This window comes from Myotis davidii, unplaced genomic scaffold, assembly GCF_000327345.1.
Source record: "Myotis davidii unplaced genomic scaffold, ASM32734v1 scaffold174, whole genome shotgun sequence".
Classification (NCBI taxonomy): Eukaryota; Metazoa; Chordata; class Mammalia; order Chiroptera; family Vespertilionidae; genus Myotis; species Myotis davidii.
Genome location: NW_006289087.1, coordinates 3,849,873 through 3,868,650, shown reverse-complemented (window position 1 = coordinate 3,868,650; position 18,778 = coordinate 3,849,873). Strand labels below are relative to the sequence as shown.

Genomic DNA, 18,778 nt, shown 5'->3' with positions numbered 1-18,778 from the left:
ATTCTCAACCACTGAGTCACACATCCTAACGACATTTTATATGTGTTTTTTTTTTAGTTAAGCCTCACCTGAGGGTATTTTTTTTCTATGACTTTTCAAAGAGAGTGGAAGGGAGGGAAGGAGGGAGGGAGAAACATCTAGGTGAGAGAGACACATTGATTGGTTGCCTCCCACACATGCCTCAAAGGGGTGGGGGGGAAGCAAACCCCCTCTGGTGGCCAGCCTATGCTCTAACCACTGAGCAACACCAGCCAGTTGCTATATTTTCTCTGCACTGTCTTCACAAGAGATTTGAACCTTCACATTTAAAAAAAAAAAAAATCAAAAATGTTGCTGAAATGTGCTTTGAATGGCAAATTACAATCTTTAATCTCTCCTCCCAAACTCCTCTTTGACCTTTAGTTAAAAGCTCACATGTTCCCTTCAGTGAGTCAACTGCATTGCGAGTGGGTGGCGGACTGTTTCATACCTTATTTCCCGCCCCGCCCACTCGCAGCACGTCGTCGGGGTTCATGGCGGTGACGCAGTCGGTGACCAGCTTGTTGCTGTGGGACCGGGTGGTGGTGATGATGTGCTTCCCAGCAGGCACTTCTTTCAGCTGGAACCCGAAGGCACCCAAACCTAGAACTCCCCAGATTGTCCTTCCCAGCGCGGCACCCGGCCCTGCCTGTGGAAACGGGAAACACCAGCACAGCCTATGATGAGTGGGAGAACATGTCAGCTCAGAACAAATAGAACACTGAGCTGTCACAGCATCCTAACTGTTAGATCATAAAAACATGATGACGCTATAGAGTACAAAGACAGTAACATCGACAGAGACAGTTTCCCTAGGGAATCAGTGGGCCGTTCTCACTGCTGTTTTGGTTGATAATTGGGTTTCAAAGGCACTGAAGGGAACTTCTGGCTATTCCCTGGAGTCCTCGGGAGAGGAGATAGGCTAATTCGTGCTGCTCTCTGAATCATTGAATAAGCTCATTATCGTATTTGAAATAGCTCTTTGCAAAGGGCACTGAAGTCCCCGGGGAAATGAAACGCCATGTACTGATTAGTACTTTTCCATACCCGAGAAGCAGGCAGGATCCTATCGACCTAGGCCTAGGCGGTGGTGATAATGCATTTTGCTGCTATAGAGACAGAATATCTGAACAGGCTGTTACCAAAGAGCAGCCTGGATAAAGGAGGTCAAGGTCACAGACTTCACTGGCAATGGCGGTAGTAAAATGACAATGCCGACGCAGCCTGTATTTGCCTTTGCAGAGCTCGAAGCATTTTCCACCACATTGTTTATGACTATGCACTTCATGTAGAAAAACATAACCGGTATTGCATGCCAAGTAAAATTGATGCATAAAATGATTAATGCAAAGTCATCAAAAAGACCATTACTTAACACTAGAGGCCCGATGCACGAAATTCAAGCAAGTTTGTCCGGAAGGTCATTTGGCTGTCCGGTCTAATTAGCATATTAATGCTTTTATTATTATGGATAATAGACATTCTAGTATACGGTAGGCATACAGACATAAGTATGTTACTGAATACTTGACACGTACTAAGTGCTTTACATGTAGTATCGCATTTAATCTCCCAAACAACCCCATGAAGTAGGTGTTATCATCCTTACTTTACAGACGAGAAAAAAAGAGACTGGAACCATGAAATAACCTGACCAAGGACTCTAGGAAGAACATCACCAAAGGCTGATGGGTTCTTCTGGGTTCAAAGCCGACAGTCCTCAGCATTAGGCTGGGCTGCCTCAGTTTACTTGCGAAACGCTTTCAAACAAGCACCTGTGTGTCCTGCAGCAGGACCCCGAGGTGGTGGGATGGTGGTGGAGGAGTGCCCATGGGGCCAGCACCCATGGGAGGGAGGGAAGGCAGCACGAGTGGACAGAGGGGGAAGCTGAGCTGTGACACAGACCCGACAGCCTCCACCGGCCCTATGGGAGCTCTGGAGCTAGGCTGGCCCTTCAGGGTGGTACCAACTGGGGTGCAACGCCAGACCTTTGTCCTGCACTCATCAGTCCCCGGAAGTGGACCGCCTTGGGAAGGAGCGGGCCACTGGGCGAGGCAGCTCTTTGCAGGTGAGTGATCCCCGAGGACGCCGACAGTGTCATGGCCTGCAATCCCTGGAGGCTGCCTGCCGGTATCATGCCCTGCAAATGGGGCACCAGAGGCACCGCAGGGCCAGCACTGGGGACTCTCTGCCCCTGGAGCCTGCACTACCGAGAGGCTGGGGCCTGACACACCGATGGGCTCAATGGTGGCTCTGAGGGCTCAGTGGGCCTCAGATTGGCTGCTGAGAGGACTTATCAAGAAGCTGACTTACTTAGCTTTCGTTATTCTGAAGCAGAAAGGAAAGCAATACAAATAGTGGACACGAGCCTGGCCAGTGTGGGTCAGTGGTTGAGGTCACGGTTCGCTTCTTGGCCAGGGCACATGTCCGGATTGCGGGCTCGATCCCCAGTAGGGGGTGTGCAGGAGACAGCCAATCAATGATTCCCTCCCATCAATGATGTTTCTCTCTCTCTCTCCCTCTTCCTTCTTCTCTGAAATCAATAGAAATATATTTAAAACACAAATAATGGGCACGAGTATTCTGGGCCTGAAAATGAATATTCTGGGCCACATAAATGAATATGGAGGCAAAGAGTACAGGACCATGGAATCCGGCATCTGGTGGGCAGGGCCATGCAGGCCCATGAGGCGGCCAGCCAGCTTCCTCTGTGCTCCTGATCGCCATCTCCTCACTGTCTCTCTCCCTCAAAGGCTCCCCACCAACTTTCTGGGGGCAATGAGGCTACTCGTTTCACCTTACCGATGAGTTAAATTAAATCCCAGAATGGCTAAGAAGCTAGCGCCCATATAAGGATACACTGGGTTTCTTTGCACTAAGCCGAGTGTTTCCTTCAACTGCCTACCAGCTTCAGTATCTGTTAGAAGCAATAACGGAGTTTTAACTGTTAAAGGTCTTTCATCCGGCTCAAAAGAGCAATGTAGAGGAATTGGTAAGAGGTTGGACTGGGGTTTGAATCCCAGACGTGCCATCGACACACTGGGTGACCCAGGGAAGTTACTTGCTTTGGTTTCTCTCTCTTTAAAACAGGGACAAGGGCCCTAGCTAGTTTGGCTCAGTGGAAAGAGCATCAGCCCAAGGACTGAAGGGTTCCGGGTTCGATTCCAGTCAAGGGCATATGCCCAGGGTGTGAGCTCAATCCCTAGTAGGGGGTGTGTAGGAGGCAGTTGGTTGGTGGTTCTATCTCTCTCTCCCTCTCCCTTCCTCTCTGAAAGCAATAAAAATATTTAAAAAATAAAACAGGGACAAGGTGAAAGGGTGATGGTGAGCATTAGAGATAATGCATGTGAACCCCTTGAGGCCGGTAGGATATAACAAATTCTTGATGCATTTGAGCGATTATGGTGATGACGATGACTGGAAGTTGAATATTCAGCCTTGAGCACCACCAACAGAGCTGAGCAACCTTCTCCTTGTTGCAACATATTTCAAGGCACAAGCAAGAGGGAAGGAAGAAAGGATAACCAGAGTATACAGAGGGAATGTGGTGAAGGGACAGGCGACAAAGGGGAGAAACAGGACAGGAGGAGATGAGCGGCTGCGTGGGCTCGATGAGGACTGGCCAGCAACACAGGTTTCCTACCTCTTTGCTGCCAACTAGTGGAGCCAGAACCCTAGCTATTCTTCTCACCTTTGCTTCCTTCCTGCGTTCCCTCAACTTCTGCTTTTCATTGTTCTGTGGAAAATGAATACAAGTTTTCTAATCTCAGAAGGGATGGATGTTATTCACAACTTCTAAGCACTCAGATCCTTTTTGGATGAAAGGTGCCATGCATTACAATGTTATCTAGGAAAAAAATGTCTCCCTTTTAAGGCCACAAACTTTTATCTGTATAAAATATTACATAGCCCTGACTGGTTTGGCTCAGTGGATAGAGCATTGGCCTGCGGACTCAGGGGTCCTGGGTTCGATTCCAGTCAAGGGCATGTATCTCGGTTGCGGGCACATCCCTAGTGGGGAGATGTGCAGGAGGCAGCTGACCCATGTTTCTCTCTCATCGATGTTTCTAACTCTCTATCCCTCTCCCTTCCTCTCTGTAAAAAAATCAATAAAATATATATTTAAAAAAATAATAAAAAAATAAAATAAAATATTACATAAACATTAAAGTCACAGTAAAATACTTAGTGGATACTTAATATGAGAAACTTTACCAATAATGCGTAACTAGTTTTGCGAAATAATCCTAAGAAGAACATGATTATAAATAGTTATTATCATACAAATGGTAGAATATAACAAAACTATCTTAGAGGTAGAGGTTACGCTTGCTCTTAACTCAAATTGGAAATTCAGAAGGAATAGTCCTCACTCTGGTTACTTGGTTTCTCCAACGTTCTATCAAGGTCTGACTCATGTCAATACTTGAAGCAATAATCTCAATCGTTTCCTTTAACTTTAATGTGATCTAATGATCTATTCCTGCTTTGGATTCACATTAATCTCCTGCTTCTAAGGAAGACAATTTCTTGGGAGCAGAGTAGAAAGCCCAATGCTATTAGAGAGACAGTAAGAGAAAGGGTGCAGGAGCGTGCTCGGTTCTGCTTCAACGCTGACTCTAGTTCAGGCGCGAGGCAGTGTTACCTGGGAAACAACATGGCTAGCATCTTTCTCGGTTCGAATGGCTCCCTTCTTCAATGTGCTTGAAGGGCCACCCGTAAACCAGGCGTCTCAATGACCAGGCTAATCCAGAACCACATCAGTAATCCCCAAACATCTGCATTTGAACGTTAAGGCCTGTGCTGCGTGTATGACATATGCATCCCTGGCACCAATGCCCCCCGAAGCTCTGACTCCACAGGTCTGGGGTGTATTTTGAAAAGATAAATGCACGTGCAACTGAGCTAGACACCACCAGGCTAGATAATATCAGGGACCATATATCACTGTAATTATTAATCTAATAAAATATTTGTGTGTGGCTTCCCCGCCACCTCCCTGGCGGTGGGGGCCGCCATGTGTGGGCAACATCGACCTGCTGGCCGCCTCAGCCCAGCTCCCATGTCTGCGTGAGAGAGCAGGAGAGCACAGCCAGGTGCACGGCGAGGCGTCCATCTGCACTGGTCACTGGCCGGAGTCCTCCGTTCCCTGACCCCTGCCTCCCACCCCCCCATAGCCTGCTCGAGTGGCCCTGTTTTCTGGCATCTGGCTTCCCACAGAAGTGACTCAAGTGGGAAAGAAACGTGAGCAGGTGCCATTGAGGCTTGGAGATGCTGAAACGTGGCTTGTCTGCAGCAACATTGGGAATCAGGAGACTGAATCTAAAGATAATACGGAGGGAAACCCAGAAGATTCCAAGAAGTCTAGGGGTGACTCCTCAGACACCACACGCCACGGCCATGCGGAAGACTTAGCACAGGAGTCCTGTGAAAACTGCCCTCCAGACCAAATCATTAACTCCCTTTACCTGATTCTAGACTTGTTTGGTTCCTCTCCCTTTGCACAAAAAGACCCCTTTTCAACTCCTTCAAAACCTTCATCTGCCTGGGGAAGCGGGTCGGGCTTTCCCCCCGTCTCATCTGGCTGCCTCTTGAAATAAACTGTCCTTGTTACATTAAAAAAAAAAAACTGTATCTGTTACAGTCCTACCTGGTAGTTGTAATACGGCTGGTTAATAACTCCTGCTATGGCTTTCCCTTCATAAGCAATTCCAATCAGGACGGTTACATTGTCAAGAAGACCTAGAGAGAAGAAATGAGTATCGATTATGATGTAACTTTTTCATGTCATGACTCGTCATCGGCACGTCAATTGCTGCGGGTTATTTTTGCAGTAAAGGTATGGAATCTACTGTGATTCATCCATGATCAATCCAACTTCTGGCAAAATGCACACATTATAAGAGAGCTGGCCAGAGAGAGAAGAGGGGTGTAGGGCCACGTCACTGGATTGCCACGTCTGGTCTCATTAGTACACTCTGAAAACCAATTAAATTGACCGGCCATAATTCCACAGCCATTATCACTGGATCCCTGTGCCCCCTCTGCCACCATCCAGCTCACTCCTGCCTGCTGGAGTCACTTTTATAATACAGGTTTTCAAGCCCTCTCCCAGAACCAGTGAATCAAAATCTCCAGAGGTGGGGGAGGTGGGGATGTAGGCCAGCTGTGTAGGTGCTGTGTGTACCCTAAAGCTGTCCAGAGCCTCCTTGTTCCACAGTGGAGATGTCTTCAGTGCACACACATACATACACATGCACACACATGCACACGTGCTCACTCACGCACGCACACACTCTGCAGGACTCGCTCTTTGCAGCTACATCTCCTCCAAGGACAGAGAAAGAGTTTTCTCTAGTAATAATGAGAAATTTTCTTTTTTTCAAGCCATGCAGCGGAGAACCAACGTAAGAAAAACTAGGGAGCGCTTTAGTTCAGAAGTAAAACTCAAAGCTTACGTTATGCTCGTAAAATCTAAGACTTGGGCTCTGAGCCTGGTCTTATGTTCATGTTGCCCATTTTATGTTAATTTGCTGCTTTGTTCTCTTTCTCATCTTCAATAATTTCAGAAGAGAGAAATATTGCACGGTGTTTCCAAACCCATCTTTAAAGGTGAGGTGGAACAGAAAGACAGTGAAGGGACAGTGTATGGGGGGGCAGAGGGGATAGGGCCAGTGGAGGAACAAGGGCAGTACGGTTGTGCTTCTCTTTGGGGCTCTACACCAACAAAGCTGGGGTTCAGTATGGTAACACTGGTTCAATGCTAGTTATTCTCACGTAAGGCCATTAGAATTGGGGGGCTGGTAGACTGTGTGTGTCGGGGGGGGGTATGAGAAGGAGATGAATTTTCTCTGTGTCTTGTGACAATCACTGATGTATAACCACAGTTAGCTAGGATGGACACAAACACAGCTTTAGGACACACACATGAAACCTAACACCGGCTTTTCACACAACATAAGAAACAGTAAATGTTTACACTCAACATCACAGGCTCGTCCTCCTGCTCCCAATACAAACAGGAAAGAGGTGCCAACCTTCAGTGTACTCCTTGGTGCCATCCAGAGGATCGACCCAGACCACAAGCTAAAAGATACCAGGAAATAGCCACATTAAGTCTCCAAAACATACATATGTAAAAAAAAAAAAAAAAGATTTAAATAGACTAACCAAAACAACTCCCTTTTTATTTCAGTTCTGAAATTATATTACAGATGGCTTACGCCAGTGTCATCAGTTTTGTGATGGTAAAAAGAAACGTATTGTTTTGCAGTCATGGAACAAGTCCCGTTCAGTTGGAGAAAAGTCTGACCTAAGAATTTTAAAAATGAAGTGCTTCCCGGGTTGACTGTCAGCGGCAACTGGACACAATGCCGGGTACACACTGAGCGCTAGATCAGTGGTTCTCAACCTTCCTAATGCCGCGACCCTTTAATACACTTCCTCATGTTGTGGTGACCCCCAATTTCATTGTTACAAATTGAACATCATTAAAGCATAGTGATGAATCACAAAAACAATATGTAATTATATATGTGTTTTCCGATGGTCTTAGGCGACCCCTGTGAAAGGGTCGTTTGACCCCCAAAGGGGTCGCGACACACAGGTTGAGAACTGCTGCTCTAGATGGTGAGGCGGGGAAACGCCAGAGTGGTGCCAAAGTGCGCTGATTTTAAAAAATGACAACTCTCATCGATGTTTCTGACTCTCTGTCTCTCTCACTTCCTCTCTGTGAAAAATCAATAAAATATATTTATAAAAAATAAAAATAAAAAATAAAAAATGACAACGTGACTGACGTAAGGTCACCATCTGTATATGACAAGGAAAAATCCAGTTTACAGAACTGACAGTAGACAGAAAAAGGAGTCCCTTCTACTTAGGACTGTTGACCTGATGCAGGCCAGGTGGCCATGAACCGCCAGAACTGGAACGCGATGGGACTTTGCCAGCGAGGGCTTCTTCTGATGAAAGACACGTCTCCTTTCCTGTGCATCCTTCAGACCCCAGAGCAAGGTGCCTTACTCACAGTGAGTATTCAATGAGTGTGTGTTAGACAAATTAAAAGTAGAAAATCAAAGAAGTGTGACAGTTATCTGAAGTCACGGATGTAACTTAAGCAACGACAAAACGCAGGCGAGACGAGTTTCACGGCCTTCCAAAAATGTAAGGTAGTGGTCTGTTTCATCTCCTTTCGGCCCCAGTTGCCAATGAAATGTTCTACTACCAAATCTGCTATGTAAAAAATTAGATTTTCTCCCTAAAAGTCGTTTTAAGAATAGTTTTAGAGTGAAGAAGAAACCAAAAGCACGAGAAACTGAATTCTAAATTAACAGGTCAGACAGTCCATGTGGTGCCTGATACCCCACGTTGGCTCTGAAAGTTTCCCAAGTCCTGGGTGCCCCTATTTTATAACTGCCAACTTCCCATCATCCTAGGCGAGTGTTTTCCCTTTAACTATGGCAGAAACAAACACAAAGAGACCACCAAGAACGAGGAACAGAGAGCTGAGCAATGATGTGGAACGTACATCTTCCTCTTTAATCGTGCTGTACTGTGACGGGCACGGCTTCCGGAGTATTTCTTCCCACTGCCCATCTTCAATCAGCTCCTGATCCACTTCCTCAGAAGGCAGGTCCTGCAGCAGAGAACACTGGTCACTGACGTGGCCGGGTGGCCACCGAGAGCTTCGGTGTCAGTGACGGAAGAAATGTCAGCATCCGTTTTCACTATTCTTACCACTGAGGCTCGGCGCTTTAAAGCAAACTGAGTAAAACTGCACACATGACCAGATAGAGCTCGTCAAAGCTGGCTACAGAGAGTCCCAAGTTCATTATGCTGATCAGTGAGAAGGAAAAGAATTTTTACGTACTATAAACTTTTCAAAATAAGTGGTTCTGACATCAGCTACTGCTCTCTCAATTACATGAGACATCCATTCTTTTACTTTCCCAGCGTTAGGGTGTTTGGCTAAGTATGTAAGTAAGCCTAATTAGAAAAACAGACGCTCCGCAGGTGTGGCTCAGTGGTTGGGCGCCAACCTATGAATCAGGAGGTTGTGTTCCATTACTGGTCATGGCACATGCCCAGGGATGGGGGCTTGGTCCCCAGTGTGGGGCGTGCAGGGGTTAGCCCAACATGATTCTCTCTCATCATTGATGTTTCTCTCTCTCTCTCCATCTCCCTTCCTCTCTAAAATCAATAAAATGTTTTGAAAAAACAGAAACAAAACCCATTTTATCCTAAACTTCTAGAATTCTGCCCATCTTTTAGTTCAGATGCTGAATATTATAACAGAAACCATATCTTTGATGGTCAAGAATTGAGACATCTGGCCTAGAAATGGACCAAAATATTTCAGAATCAAACATTTCCTTCAAGTCTTAAGGAATATAATTATTTTTGCGTTAAAATGGTAGATATAATGCTTGAGGTCATAATAGTGGTATATAAAGCACTAACGTGGCCACTGTACACCCATATGGTAAACAGGCATTTAAATACATACATTGCCCTGCCAACTCTCACCTCTTCCCCAATGATGGTTAGTTTGGGGAACTTCCGTGCCAGGGAGGAGCAGATGCTCATTTGAGCCAGTCGGTCGGCTTTGGTCTGCAGGTCCGTTGGACTGGTCTGCAACAGAGAGGCAAGCGTTAGCAGAGCTCATGTGCAAGGTCGTCCTCCGATGCCTAAGACATGAGCGTCTGTATCATTTAAATGACCCTGTCTATTGTTAGATTCATGGGACTTAACATCAAATGATCAACTGTTTTCTTGGCTTGATTTTTCTCAGGGGATTCAAAGTGGTAAAAGTTTGGAGAGGAGCTTTCAGATTATCAGAAGGTGTGCTTCCCAGTTCAGAAATTGCTTTCATGCCTGGCCAGTATGACTCTGTTGGTTGAGTGTCATTCGATGTATGAGGAGGTAGAAGTTGGATTCCTGGTCAGGGCATATGCCGGGATTGTGGGCTTGATCCCCGGTAGGGGGCGTGGGGAGCTCATCAATGTTTCACTCTATCGAGGTTTCTATCTCTCTCCCTCTCCCTTCCTCTCTCTAAAATCAATAAAAACATATTTTACAAAAAGGAAAGAAATTGCTTTCATAAGATCTCTAGATCACTATTTTTGCTTAAACAGGATAAGAGATAGAAAATTCATAACTTCAAGGCAGTCAAAGCTAAAAAGACACTGTATCTTTAGTTACTTGAAAGGAATTCTTTATATGGATTCTTCCAGAACTTTCACTCACTAATCCGAATCCTAGTAATTCAAGGGGTCCCCAGGGCACTTCCTCAGTGTAAAGAAAAAAATCCCTATTCCTGAAATATAAAAATGAACAACCATAATATTTAATATGCTGCTCATCTATGGCACCCACTCAATCCAGAATCATGCTAGTGAAAGACAGTGGAAAATCTCAGAACTGACAGCCACAACCTCCTTTGTTAGTTTCTTTTCAGAGAATTATGACTTGCTCTCATTTACACATGCCTGGTTAGATGAATTCACAGATGATATGAATTTACGTACACAGTAGAATTTTTACGATGCTTTGTAATGAGTTCGGCAATGATCATGAAAATCAACCCTTTTATGGAACACTGAGGTCTGCTGCTTATCTCGATGCCAAGTGCTACTCTGCTCCCATGTGGTGCCACCAGGCAGAGATCTCTGTTTCATTCCCTAAAGAGTGATGCCTCGCGCACAGTAGGTACTCTACAAGTATCTGCTGAATGAAACCTCTGAAGAGAATTGTTGAACTGGAAGACGACATATATCAATGAAGTTCAGAGACCACCAGAGAAAAACACACACTGGCAGTCATTTAACTCTATGAGAAAGCTATTCTTGCTCTTTTCTTCCCTAGCGCAAATATTCCCTGCTCTTCCTACTGGGTGAGGGTCAGACCTCACCATTCTGCAATCTCCAAAGGGGAGCCATTGATTATTCTAGCTATTAAAGTCTGTCCAGATTATTACATCCTTGAGCGAAACCTCAAGGAACAAAAACCAAGTCGGTACGAAATAAGATGAGATTTCCCGGTACCTTCTCCACGATTCCCAGGTCTCCTTCGGCGATAACACGTCTGACTATGGTTCCTGCCTTCTGAGCTATCGAATATGCTGAGGCCACCAACCGCATCAGCACCGTGTGGCCGGAAGCCATGGTCAGTCCTAAAGGGAAAGGGAGAGAAAGGTTTTGTTACTTTCAGAGCCAGCCACTGGCTTTTCTTTACTTGAATTCAATTCTGCACGTACATATTGCGTGCTTACTTGGGGCTGCCCCATTTAACCATAGAGATCATTAAGAGAGACTTGGAAAAACCCCATTTCAGTAATAGCTCTCAATAAACTCTAAGTCTTCTCTCTCTGCAGATGGGAAATGGGGCGGCAACAGGTCCCAGCCGATTGAGCATGCGAGAAAGCTTTATGCACGAGGTGTGTGACGTGCAAAGACTGTGGTGCGCGCTTCCCGAGCTGAAAATACATAACATCTTCCTTGAAGAGCTGATATTGTGGTGCGTTGGGAATAAAGTATTAAACCCTCAGGTCCATAGCGTAGACCTGGTGCCAAGACAGGTGTGAATAGCATAAGGGATGTGGATATACAGCAGTGATGGCGAACCCTTTGAGCTCGGTGTGTCAGCATTTTGAAAAACCCTCACTTAACTCTGGTGCCGTGTCACATATAGAAATTTTTTTTGACATTTGCAACCATAGTAAAACAAAGACTTATATTTTTGATATTTATTTTATATATTTAAATGCCATTTAACAAAGAAAAATCAACCAAAAAAATGAGTTCGCCGTCACTGATATACAGGGTGTCCCCCCAAAATGTATGCACACTTTGAATAATTATAAAGGCAGTAGTACTATTAAAATGCATTTCATTTTCAAAATGAAATAGAATCTACAGACATAGTGTGCATACATTTTTAGGGGGGGGGCTGTATACCCTGTATGTGTGGAGTAATTAAAAAGGGGAGGGATTGCATGTGATGACAATTAGTTTCTGAAAAATCAGCGAGTATTGCTTTAGAGATGAAGTGAAATTTCACCTGCTGATTATTTACCAGCATCCTCATCAGTAGCCACACAGAGAGAGTGGCAGCGTAACTAACTGGAGTGAAGACCAATTGTATAGAAAAGTAATGCGTGTCTGAGTCGTTTCTGGCCCCGGTAGAAAAATAGGGAGAAGACAGCCTTTAGGATCAAAGGCAGCAGCCCAGTCCGAGTGAGAAAGGCCCTTCATCCCCTTGTCGACCCATTCCAGGTGACGTGGCTCTTCTCAGCTGCTGCATTCCCACAGAGAGGTGGCAGCTAAAGGCTACCCATTGGGGGCACTCGGCAGCCAAGGAAATCAGTCCCTCAGTCACTAAAATTGCAGGATTTGAATCTGTATCTTCAAAGAGGAACATATTTGATCCTAAACCGGTCAGGGCCTTTCAGCCACTTTTAAAAATATATATATTAAAAAAAGAAACATCACCCTGGAATCGAACCCGGGACCCCCTAGTGTGTAGGCCGACGCTCTATCCACTGAGCCAAACCGGCTAGGGCATCATTGATGTTTCTCTCTCTCTCCCTTCCTCTTTGAAATCAATAAAGATATATTTAAAAATATATATATTAAAAAAAGAAACATCACCCTGGAATCGAACCCGGGACCCCCTAGTGTGTAGGCCGACGCTCTATCCACTGAGCCAAACCAGCCCTAGTGCCTTTTAGCCTCTTTACATCTTTTTTCCTATCATCCACGTTCTATTCACAGGGATTATGAACATCGATGAGACAGCAAACAAGGGAAGTGTCTGAAACCCTTCAGAAGAAAAGAACTGAAATTGAAATGCAAACTAAAAGGTAATGAATACCATACTGTGACCAACAGCTGTCTGGAATTAAGATGAAAATAAAAAGTGGGTGTCAGTGTCTTTCAAATCTGTTTACCTTATTACATCACAATCAGGCAATAATTCATTTCCTTGGCATACGCGGTGTTACACGTGGAAAAATGGGTTATGATAATTACTATCTCAGCAACACCTCAAGTAGAAAACAGGAGAAATAATTGAACAAAACACTTGCCTTACCTCTACTCCCTCATATCCTCCACCAGCCAGATATCTGCTTTATTCTGTACTGAATATTCAGGCAACTAACCTGTACTATGCAGATGTCTTCACCATGAGGCTATTTTATTATTTTTTAAATATATTTTTTTATTGATTTCAGAGAGGAAGGAAGAGGGAGAGAGAGAGAGATAGAAACATCAATGATGAGAGAGAATCATTGATTGGCTGCTTCCTTCACGCCCCCCACTGGGGGGCATCGAGCCCGGGCATGTGCCCTTGGCCGGAATCGAACCTGGGACCCTTCAGTCCACAGGCCGACGCTCTACCCACTGAGCCAAACCGGCCGGGGCCATGAGGCTATTTTAATGTGTTGCACACTCAGTCCCCGCCTTACGTAAGATGGCCTGTGGAAGGCGGACTGGTTTCCCGCACTGTACGGCGTTGTTCTTGCTGTTCTCAGGTAGCATTTACCTTTGAGCCGGCTGAGCAGTCATTACAGCCTTGCCAGGCTTCATACATGACTAAACCACTCCCCTTTCTTTTTGCCAAGTCCACGGTCACTTCTTCCAAAGAAAAACTTGTAGGCTCTGTCTTTCTCCTACGTTCTTCAGAAAATGTATATTTACGAACCCCCATGTAGAAAAGAACATCAGCTTTATGCGAATGTGGAAAATCAGGTTTGGTGCGAAGCGCACATTGACTGACAAAGAGATCCTGTAAATCTCTTTTCAGTCGGCACACAGGAAAACATGTCTACCATGTCCTCTGAAGAATTTCTTTGGTCCAAGCTGAATCAGCAATGAAATGTTCCTGTCCCCTAGCCCCAATATTGTTCTCACATACTTTTTTAAACAAATGAATACAATGTTGGCTCTTTGTATAAAGAAAATGCAGCTAATTCTATTATCATAATGCAACATCTGTAACAGAGGTTCCCATAAGCCGTTTTAATTGTGACCCTTCCCAGACCCCAAATGAGAATTACCTGTAGCCGGTACCGGTGGGTACAGAACAGGCCAAAAAAGCTACCTGCAAGTTAACTAACTTCCTTATAGCAGTTCAGATTAAACTCACACTGCTTCCTTCTCTACCATCTGTACTCCACTGGGTCCTAAAACACGCCCGTTCGCTTACCTGGCTCAAAGGTGAGTGATACCTGTGAACAATTAGAACAACACTGTACAGCAACGGTTCTCAACCTGTGGGTCGCGACCCCTTTGGCGGTCAAATGACCCTTTCACAGGGGTCGCCTAAGACCATCCTGCCTATCAGATATTTACATGACGATTCATCACAGTAGCAACATTACAGTTATGAAGTAGCAACGAAAATAATTTTATGGTTGGGGTCACCACATCAGGAACTGTATTTTAAGGGCCAGAAGGTTGAGAACCACTGCGTGAACAATTAGAACACCGTACAGTAAGGGGATCTGATCTGTCTTGTGTGAGTTTACTGAAAACCAGCATAGTGGTTACAGGCCCAGGCATTGGAGACAATTGCCTGTGTCCAGATCAGGGCCCTGGCACATACACGCTGTGTGACCTTAGGAAAGCCACTTAAACTCTCTGGGCCTCAATCTGTAAAATGGAGCTAACAACGGTACCGAAGGCATGGAGTTGTAATTATTACACGAGAAGCACATGGAAAGCATGTAAGGCAGTCCCCGGCACAAGGGAAGCACGGAGTTACACAGGCTAAAACATTCCTGTAGCTTTTGCAACGTTATTTTAACCCCGAAGATATTCTGTTGATAATCATACATACTCTAAGCCTCAAGCCCAGAGTGTGATTTAAAAGAGGCTGTACTATGATTCAGGGTACATAGTGCAGCTTCTTTTAAATCACATTCTGGACTTGAGGATTAGAGTAGGTATGAAAAAAAAGGTTATATGACCACTGAAAACAGTCAACCTAATATCCCATTTTTTAAAAAATATATTTTATTGATTGTTTACAGAGAGGAAGGGAGAGAGATAGATAGTTAGAAACATCGATGAGAGAGAAACATCGATCAGCTGCCTCCTGCACATCTCCCACTGGGGATGTGCCCGCAACCCAGGTACATGCCCTTGACCGGAATCGAACCCGGGACCCCTCGGTCCGCAGGCCGACGCTCTATCCACTGAGCCAAACCGGTTTCGGCACCATTTTTTAAGGAATCTTTACAGCCGCCAGCGTGGCTAGTTCAGGAATCCAAAGATTCATTCTCTCTCTCTCACTCTCTCTCCATAGCCTGGGAGAGTATCTTGAATTCTGTATAAAGGTGGCGAGCATATGAGGGATTAATGAGTGTGCGATCAAAATACTGACATTATTTATCTTTGGAACCCAACCAAATGGTGCTAAAGTTCAAGGTCATCTGGAAATATAAAAAATGTGAGCACAACGGAGCATACTCTCCTTACCAGTTACCAAAATAGGCTATAATATTAGAGTAACTAAAACAAGTTAGTCCTGGGCAGAATTAGACAAATTAAGGCCATCAAATAAACTCCAGAGCTAGAACCAAACTCAATAAAGCTGATATTTCAAATCACGGGGGAAAGTTAATTAGGCATAAATGGCGGGGCAATTGGTAATTTTTTAAAAAAAAAACGTTGGATCCTTTTTGCATTCTTTATATCGATACAAATTCCAGATTAGTGCATGATTTTAAAAGCAAAGCATGAAACTCTAAAAGTATGGGAGTAAAATGAGTGAAGTGTTTTATAAGTTTGGTTAAAGGGTTTATAAACATGACGAAAATGCAGAATCCATAAAAGAATGTACTGATAAATTTGACTGCACATACAATTTTGACTGTATAGTCACAACACCACAAGCAATGCAAAAAGATGATTGACCAAAAAAAAACCAAAAACCAGAAAAAAATTTGTATCACATGCTAGATACATGAGCTCATTTTTGTTACATAAAAAGGGCTTTTAGCCCTAGCCAGTTTGGCTCAACGGATAGAGCGTCGGCCTGCGGACTGAAGGGTCCCGGGTTCGATTCCAGCCAAGGGCACAAGCCTGGGTTTCGGGCTTGATCCCCAGTAGGGGGCATGCAGAAGGCAGCCGAATAAAGATTCTCTCTCATCATTGATATTTCTCTCTCTCCCTCTTCCTTCCTCTCTGAAATCAATAAAGAAATATATTTAACAAAAAAAGGGGGCTTTTATGCACCCATAGGTAAAAGATGAATAATCCAATAGTAAAAGGAGCAAAGGACGTGAACAAGCAATTCCTAGAAAAAAGAAAAGCAATGGCTGGTAACTACCTGAAATGCCCAACTTCACTATTTATGATAGAAATGCAAACAAAAACCGTGAGAAATGGCTTTTGGCTTGTGAGATTCTAGATCAGAGAGTTTGCTCAAATGTGGCTGGAGTGTGAGGACACCTCGTCCTGAGCACTGTTACAAGGATGCAAAGTGGTGAAACCTCTGGGAAAGGTTATAAAAACCGCATTAAAAAAGCCAAACGGCCCTAACCGGTTTGGTTCAGCGGATAGAGCATCAGCCTGCGGACTCAAGGGTCCCAGGTTCGATCCCGGTCAAGGGCATGTACCTTGGTTGCGGGCACATCCCCAGTAGAAGGTGTGCAGGAGGCAGCTGATCGATGATTCTCTCTCATCGATGTTTCTAACTCTCTATTCCTCTCCCTTCCTCTCTGTAAAAAAACAAAAAACAAAACAAAAAAGCCAAACGTACAGGTTTCGAACTAGCAATTCTGTCTAATTTCAGGAAAACAAGTAAATCAAGCAAATCTACAGGTGTGTAGGGAGGACACACTGTAGGAAGAATCCCTGCTCTTTTAATGAGATTTAATTGCAGATGTAAGACAGTCTCTCAATGGGGGCGCCCTAAGCCCACAGTCCAGGTTTGCCTTGTTATTTTTCACAAAACAGAGCCCATAAAGACCCCGGAGAATGAAGATAAAATCTCATCTCCACACCTGCAATGGTGACACTCACGAACCTAGGTCCGACACAGGACCATCCGGACGCGCAGAGTCACGCCAACCTTTTTGCACAGAAATCCCTCGAATCTCCGCGTATCTGTGCAGAGGGGTGGAGTTAGGCCACCTTGCCCTTGCCCTGGCCCGCAGGGGAGAAACTTACTTACGCGGACAGGCCTGGGACAGAGTTGGTCGAAAGACACTCCAGGGATAACCCCCCAAAAGGCGTTATGAAGCAACAGGTCCCTCGCGGCGTCCGGCACAGCTGTCTCCCAGTCAACAGGACGTCAGGGGACGTGGGGCTACCCTACCCCCGCTACTGCGCATGCGGCAAACTCGGCGCAGGCGCAGAGCAGCTGCGTCGCCGAGGCCCCGTCCGACTCCCGGCCCGGAGAAACTCCACTGCTCCGTGTTTTCCTTAAGCTCTCGGTTGGCGCTAAGTTGCCCGCGGCCCAAGTGAAAGGTGTGTGTCTACTTTTCTAAGGATTCTTGCTGCTTTCAGCGAGTCTCCCAGCCCACTCTGTGCACACAGTCCACTCTTTTTTTAAAAATATACTTTATTGATTTTTCGCAGAGAGGAAGGAAGAGGGATAGAGAATTAGAAACATCAATGAGAGAGAAACTTAGATCAGCTGCACACCCCGCACTGGGGATGTGCCCGCAACCAAGGTACATGCCCTTGACCGGGATCGAACCTGGGACCTTGCAGTCAGCAGGCCGAGGCTCTATCCACAGAGCCACACCAGTTAGGGCCACTGTCCACTCAATATGTTCCCTGGGTTAGTGATCTCGCCCTAGAAGGAGTTAACCACGACACCTCCACCTCCTCTCCCAACAACAAAACAACTTTATGCAGAATTTAGTTTGCATTTGCCTGCTGATCACTCCCAGGAGATGGTCTCTTCCTGGATATTAATGATTTTTTTTTTTGCTTGATGCACTGCCAAAAGTTAAAACCAGCAAAAACAAAAATTGTCTCTCTCCCTCCCACCCCACATAGGCATTCACCGTATGTTTAAGGAGCACACTTTATGCTGCTTGAGCAAAGCGACTAGCCAACCATTCTTTTTTTCAATATTAAAAAGCAGGACACTGTGCTTAGACCAATAATGAAAAGCAAGATGGCAGAGTAAATAGCAAACGTATGAGTTATAAATGCAAGTTGCTTAGCCTCCTCCTCAATTCTGCGATTGATTGGCAAGCCGAGACCCCTGCAGTTATACCTCATGTTATTGCACGTTGCTTTATTGCGCTTCACGGGTGTTGCGTTGTTTCTTTTTAATAAATTGAAGGCAAGTTCGAACTGCAAATTTGGATTCCTTATTTGCATAAATTGGACCCGTCCCAGACCTGGGCGGGGACTGTCGCTATAAAATTGGGCCGCCCCCGCCCCATCCCTTGCCTCAAGGGAAGCTCACTTTTAGTTTCCTCCTGAGGCTGTGTTCTCAGGTTGGCAAACAGTTCATCTGAATAAAATCTCTCCTTTTACTGCATCCGGGACTGGGGATGCCTGTTGGCCTTGGATTGGTGGCAGCAAGTTTTGTTGACATGATAAAGGTACTATTTTATTTTTAAACATTAAAATTTTTTTTAAGATTTTATTGATTTCAGAGAGGAAGGGAGAGGTAGAGGGAGATAGAAACATCAATGTATTTTTTATGCCATTATTATTTTTTAAGGGCAGGGCGCTGTGATTGAAATCAAAGCCCCAGCTGCGGCCACATCTGGCCCAGCCCCGCCCCCTCG

At 45.1% G+C, this 18,778-nt stretch overlaps 1 protein-coding gene across 7 annotated transcripts in view; it reads right to left on the bottom strand.

The window, feature by feature from the left end:
• BPNT1 (3'(2'), 5'-bisphosphate nucleotidase 1) overlaps positions 1 to 18,526 on the bottom strand; it is a 22,843-nt gene extending 4,317 nt beyond the window's left edge. Inside the window, exons 1-8 of one of the 7 annotated variants that reach the window (XM_006761272.2) lie at positions 18,451 to 18,526; positions 11,064 to 11,191; positions 9,547 to 9,651; positions 8,549 to 8,656; positions 7,056 to 7,104; positions 5,669 to 5,760; positions 3,662 to 3,754; positions 470 to 667 (exon numbers count right to left, since the gene is read on the bottom strand). In XM_006761272.2, the coding sequence (XP_006761335.1) occupies positions 470 to 667; positions 3,662 to 3,754; positions 5,669 to 5,760; positions 7,056 to 7,104; positions 8,549 to 8,656; positions 9,547 to 9,651; positions 11,064 to 11,183 (765 nt within the window). In that variant the 5' untranslated portion in view covers positions 11,184 to 11,191; positions 18,451 to 18,526. Of the gene's footprint in view, positions 1 to 469; positions 668 to 3,661; positions 3,755 to 5,668; positions 5,761 to 7,055; positions 7,105 to 8,548; positions 8,657 to 9,546; positions 9,652 to 11,063; positions 11,192 to 12,078; positions 12,164 to 14,077; positions 14,145 to 17,195; positions 17,371 to 18,450 lie in introns of those variants that run through there. The other 6 variants (XM_006761269.2, XM_006761268.2, XM_006761273.2 and 3 more) reach the window with 6 other exon arrangements.
• Between the last annotated feature and the right edge of the window lie 252 nt (positions 18,527 to 18,778).